At 41.2% G+C, this 6,868-nt stretch overlaps 1 protein-coding gene across 4 annotated transcripts in view; it reads left to right on the forward strand.

Moving 5' to 3' along the window:
• Positions 1 to 6,530, forward strand: part of tpk1 (thiamin pyrophosphokinase 1) — a 103,065-nt gene extending 96,535 nt beyond the window's left edge. For all 4 annotated transcript variants that reach the window (XM_029696688.1, XM_029696705.1, XM_029696679.1 and 1 more), the window contains one exon: positions 5,384 to 6,530. In XM_029696688.1, coding sequence (XP_029552548.1) covers positions 5,384 to 5,529 — 146 coding nt within the window. In that variant the 3' untranslated portion in view covers positions 5,530 to 6,530. The remainder of the gene's footprint in view (positions 1 to 5,383) is intronic.
• The last annotated feature ends 338 nt before the right edge of the window (positions 6,531 to 6,868 follow it).

The following is a 6,868-nucleotide window of genomic DNA, read 5'->3' on the forward strand; positions in this document are numbered from 1 at the left end:
CACAGTGTAATATCATGGCTGTTCACAACACACTCACACACACACACAGTTTAATATCATGGCTGTTCACAACACACACACAGTTTAATATCATGGCTGTTCACAACACACTCACACACACACACACACACACACACACACACACACACACACAGTTTAATATCATGGCTGTTCACAACACACTCACACACACACAGTGTAATATCATGGCTGTTCACAACACACTCACACACACACAGTGTAATATCATGGCTGTTCACAACACACACACAGTTTAATATCATGGCTGTTCACAACACACACACAGTGTAACATCATGGCTGTTCACAACACACACACAGTGTAATATCATGGCTGTTCACAACACACTCACACACACACAGTTTAATATCATGGCTGTTCACAACACACACACAGTGTAATATCATGGCTGTTCACAACACACACACACACACACAGTTTAATATCATTGCTGTTCACAACGCACTCTCACACACACACAGTTTAATATCATTGCTGTTCACAACACACTCACACACACACACAGTGTAATATCATGGCTGTTCACAACACACTCACACACACAGTGTAATATCATGGCTGTTCACAACACACTCACACACACACAGTTTAATATCATGGCTGTTCACAACACACTCACACACACACAGTGTAATATCATGGCTGTTCACAACACACTCACACACACACACACACACACACACACAGTTTAATATCATGGCTGTTCACAACACACTCACACACACACAGTGTAATATCATGGCTGTTCACAACACACTCACACACACACAGTGTAATATCATGGCTGTTCACAACACACACACACACACACACACACACAGTGTAATATCATGGCTGTTCACAACTCACACACACACACACAGTGTAATATCATGGCTGTTCACAACACACACACACAGTTTAATATCATGGCTATTCACAACACACTCACACACACACACACAGTGTAATATCATGGCTGTTCACAACACACTCACACACACACAGTGTAATATCATGGCTGTTCACAACACACACACACACACACACAGTGTAATATCATGGCTGTTCACAACACACTCACACACACACAGTGTAATATCGTGGCTGTTCACAACACACTCACACACACACACAGTGTAATATCATGGCTGTTCACAACACACTCACACACACACACAGTGTAATATCATGGCTGTTCACAACACACACACACAGTTTAATATCATGGCTGTTCACAACACACTCACACACACACAGTGTAATATCATGGCTGTTCACAACACACACACAGTTTAATATCATGGCTGTTCACAACACACACACAGTGTAATATCATGGCTGTTCACAACACACACACAGTGTAATATCATGGCTGTTCACAACACACTCACACACACACAGTTTAATATCATGGCTGTTCACAACACACACACACACACACAGTGTAATATCATGGCTGTTCACAACACACACACACACACACACAGTTTAATATCATTGCTGTTCACAACACACTCACACACACACAGTGTAATATCATGGCTGTTCACAACACACTCACACACACACAGTGTAATATCATGGCTGTTCACAACACACTCACACACACACAGTGTAATATCATGGCTGTTCACAACACACTCAAACACACACAGTGTAATATCATGGCTGTTCACAACACACTCACACACACACAGTGTAATATCATGGCTGTTCACAACACACTCACACACACACAGTGTAATATCATGGCTGTTCACAACACACACACACAGTTTAATATCATTGCTGTTCACAACACACACACAGTGTAATATCATGGCTGTTCACAACACACACACAGTGTAATATCATGGCTGTTCACAACACACTCACACACACACAGTTTAATATCATGGCTGTTCACAACACACACACACACACACACACAGTTTAATATCATGGCTGTTCACAACACACTCACACACACACACAGTGTAATATCATGGCTGTTCACAACACACTCACACACACACACAGTGTAATATCATGGCTGTTCACAACACACTCACACACACACAGTGTAATATCATGGCTGTTCACAACACACACACACACACACACACACACACAGTGTAATATCATGGCTGTTTACAACACACTCACACACACACAGTGTAATATCATGGCTGTTCACAACACACACACACACACACACACACACACAGTGTAATATCATGGCTGTTCACAACACACTCACACACACACAGTGTAATATCATGGCTGTTCACAACACACTCACACACACACAGTGTAATATCATGGCTGTTCACAACACACACACACACACACACACACAGTGTAATATCATGGCTGTTCACAACACACTCACACACACACAGTGTAATATCATGGCTGTTCACAACACACTCACACACACACAGTGTAATATCATGGCTGTTCACAACACACTCACACACACACACACAGTGTAATATCATGGCTGTTCACAACACACTCACACACACACAGTGTAATATCATGACTGTTCACAACACACTCACACACACACAGTGTAATATCATGGCTGTTCACAACACACTCACACACACACAGTGTAATATCATGGCTGTTCACAACACACTCACACACACACAGTGTAATATCTTGGCTGTTCACAACACACTCACACACACACAGTTTAATATCATGGCTGTTCACAACACACTCACACAGTTTAATATCATGGCTGTTCACAACACACACACACACACAGTGTAATATCATGGCTGTTCACAACACACTCACACACACACACAGTGTAATATCATGGCTGTTCACAACACACTCACACACACACACAGTGTAATATCATGGCTGTTCACAACACACTCACACACACACAGTGTAATATCATGGCTGTTCACAGGGCTTTGAAGCAGAAGGGTGTGTCATGACGTTGGCCTGTGGGTAAGGTTTATGACCCCCCCATAAATACCTTCTCCCTTCCCCTCTCTCTCTGACCCTACTGAAGGACTGGAATAGCCTGTGTTAAATATAGAGAGTCTGGGAACATCAAACAAATAGGGAAAGGAACCATCTTTTGTTAATAAAACCAGTTGGAAATATGCTTGATAACGTAATGAGTATGTATGTCAGTTCATTGTTATCTGAGACATTATGATTGATGGCAGGACGATATAAACTGTACCGGAGAAAGTATACACTCTCTAGTTATCAGAGTCACATGGAATTGTTATGCAATTGAAATGTTTGATATTGAAATTGTTTTTTTAGGAGATTAAATGTAATTTTAGCTTCCAAATGAGAGAATTGGGTTTTCATAGGGAAAGTGCCCTGCCGATCAGTGGCCAACCCTGTGAAGAGACATGGGGTTATAAACGATGAAACCTCTCCTTTCCCCCTCTCCACTATATAAGTCTTTGACGAAAAGACATTTCTGTGTTCCAGTACGAGAGGTCTGCAGCCTCGACGTTATAAGGACAGACATGTTAACTAAACCATATCAAGGACAGAACTAAGCCAACCTCGGCGTGAGCTATGGTATGAACTGGTATGAACTTTGAGCTTATTCACTACAGAAGTGATACTTCCTAGCCGTTGAGTTAGCCGCTGCTAACGTGGGCTAGGAAAGGACGGACGACGGATCCAGTCTAACAACCAGACGAAGATACCACCACCATTGACATTCTTCCACTACACAACAGGAAGATCTGTTGGCCAACCCGGCCAGCATCTACGACCAATCTACCGAAGCGCAGCTCAGAGTAAATATTTATTGCATTTTCCTTTTCCAAATGGGCGGTAATTTAGAATGCATAAGATAATGTATTTACGATAGCATAGCTGCTGTTTCTTTGTTCCTAAGTCTTCCCGCTCTTTCATTCAAGCCCAACCCCCTTTCCTTTGTGTAACCAGCTTTCATACAGGTTCCGTTCACCAGGGGTGAATTCTGTATGACATTGTATTCTGTGTATTTGTAATTCTGTGTGATTAGTTAGGTATTTAGTAAATAAATAATTAAACCCAATTTTGTATTGCTGATTCAACTTGTTAGCCAGGGTTCGTGAAGATAACCAAGAATTTATAACTTTCATGATGAGATTGAAAATAAGATAAGATTGACTGCTATCGATGTAAAATATTACTAAGTATTTTAAGAGTTTATTCAGAAGATAACAGCTCTATAAACGTTCTTCTGTGGTGCCCCGACTTTCTAGTTAATTACATTTACATGATTAGCTTAAGCAGGTAATATTAATTACAGAGAAATAATTTTATAAGTTAGCATGTCATATCACTTAATCCGGCATAGCCAAAGACACGACAGGTGTTTTGTCATTCTTTGAAGTGTATTCATCTGCCTGTGGTCATTTGATTTGTTCTCTTTGCTGTTTTCTTTCTTCTCCTTCTGTTTGTTTAGTTCCATCCTGGAGACTATTTTTAATACACATTGAAAAACAAATGTATTATTCTACATATGTTTTGTTCTCCTGTCCCAATAGACGTTTGAAAAGCAAAGTAATTATGAGATGTGTTGAGTTGATGCAGTGGAATAGAATGCTGTTTGATCCTGACTGTCAGTAGAATGGGGTAATAGAATAACTTCATTGTTTCCAAGGGAACACCAGGTGTGTTGTTGGTTCTAAAATCACAATAAACAATGTTAAACAATGGCATAATCCAGACAGTCCATGTGAGATAAACACACAGAGCAGAAATTTCTGTCCGTTAAACCAACCAATTAATCACAAAAATGTTATTTATAACCCCTTTTTACATCAAGCCTTGATGTTGAGTCTATATTAAATAGATCTGGCATGACAATAATAGACTTCTGATGTTAGACAGCCTGCAATACCAGAGGAGGTAACCTCCAAGACAAATATCATCCCCATAGCTACAGTCCTCTCACTTTATAATGAAAAGTCTCCACTTGTGTGTTATTTTATTAGTACTAATGGACACATGAAAAGAGAACCTGAAAACCCTCAACTTATTGCAGCTCTTCGGTGTAAGTCTCTCTTGTCCTGTCTGGACCAAAAGGTTGGCTTTGAGAGGATTTGTCGACCCACCAGTTCCCAGTTTCCTTATGCTCAGTGGTCAAGCATAATGCTAGTCCTTCTGTCAGCTCTCTCTCGCCCAAGATGACCTTCCCAGCACTGCTTCCCAGGTCCCAGCTGAGTACTTACACTGAATAGGGTGGACTCAGACTGGACCCCCCTGGGGGTTACACAGGGAGGACAGTGTATTTGTAAATGGTGGTGTGGTTGGAATGAACAGGTGTTTTTCACTCCACTGCTTGCTGAGTAGGTTCTGTAGGCTAAGGAGCATGTCTGACTGACTCTGTGTGTTATAGACAACCAGGTACTGCAGTTCGGGAAGCTGGTGAGCACATCCAACACCTACGAGCCTGTCGCCCAGGGAGACCAGAGGAAACCTGTAACCGTGACAACGGACCAGCCACTGCTCTGGAGCATGGGCATCTGCAGGGACAAGAAATGACATCATCGACCAGGGTGCTACACCTCCTTCCAGAATGGACAAATGGGTGTCATTTAAATAGGCTAATGGCTTCCTCTCCCCAACTGAAAATTCACGCTTCTGCCTGGTTGAAATACTGGCAAAATGCCTCTTTCCTTCCTTGGTGAAGGAATCTCTATACAGTCACAAGAGGAAGCCACTTTAGACTATAGATTCACCACTAGCCTAGGAAACTCCGTTCTGATTCCACACTGGAGACTTGCTCCCTTCCCCTTGAAGACTAACCATTGCAGATCTGAGGTGGGAGTCAAATCCATACTTCTCAAGGGGGGATTTTTGGGTGCAAGTCTACGGTTTGGAACGCAGACCCAATGTGCCTTCACCGTTGTCTTTTAACAAACATAGATACACATTATATACAAGTCAAACATAAATCAAGCTGCGTATTTCTTTGATTTATTAACACAGTCAAATAAAAACATTGCAAACAATGTAAAAAAAAATTGCATCCCTTCACCCTCCTCCCACCACAACTATTCCACATTGCCCCACTGCCAAAGGTCTCTGGTTATTGTAGTTCTGTAATTGTAGTTCTGTAACATCTCCAGAGGTTAAACCACCCCTGAGAGAGATAAGAGGAACTCACATAAACAGGGCAACACAGAGGCTAATTCAGTTTCTCCCCTTTACCCAAAAGTATACAAACATCCACTCCTCTTAACTGTAGTGGCAGAAATGCTGTATGCTTTATGATTTAAAATAGAGCGTGTTTCATGCATTCCATCAAATAGTGCTGCAAAACATAGTTTGATATTATCGCAGACCTACATGCATCTATGCACATATCTTGATAACAAATTAATCATATATTTAGATCTTGTAGACTGGTAACATTAGTGCACTTTAGAACACTGTAGTCAAATCACCCAATCTCTATGCTAACCTACAAAGCCAAATGAACTGAACTTGAATTATGTTTTCTACCAATAATGCGCACAATAAAGTACTGACTGACTACTGTCCAACTGACTCCTGGTGTGTGTGTCCTGCAGTCTCTTGTCCTATGTTGAAGTTGCTGCCCTATTTTCACAATGTTATTGTTGAAGATGTGGATGAGCTTGACAAAGAACCCGATGAAGCTCATGATGGCAAACCCAATCACTGTCGCCATGGCAATCTTCTGGAATTCTAGAACAGAGATCAAAAGATATGGTACAATTAGAATCTCTACACAGAATCATGACATTTTACAGACATACAATTCCAGAGAACTCCACAAGAACCTTCTTGATCGATGTGGTTCCAAATCAACTTTTCTTTCAGAGAAAGATGGAACTTTTGTCAGCAAGGCAATGATGAC

Source organism: Salmo trutta, chromosome 2 (assembly GCF_901001165.1).
Source record: "Salmo trutta chromosome 2, fSalTru1.1, whole genome shotgun sequence".
NCBI lineage: Eukaryota > Metazoa > Chordata > Actinopteri > Salmoniformes > Salmonidae > Salmo > Salmo trutta.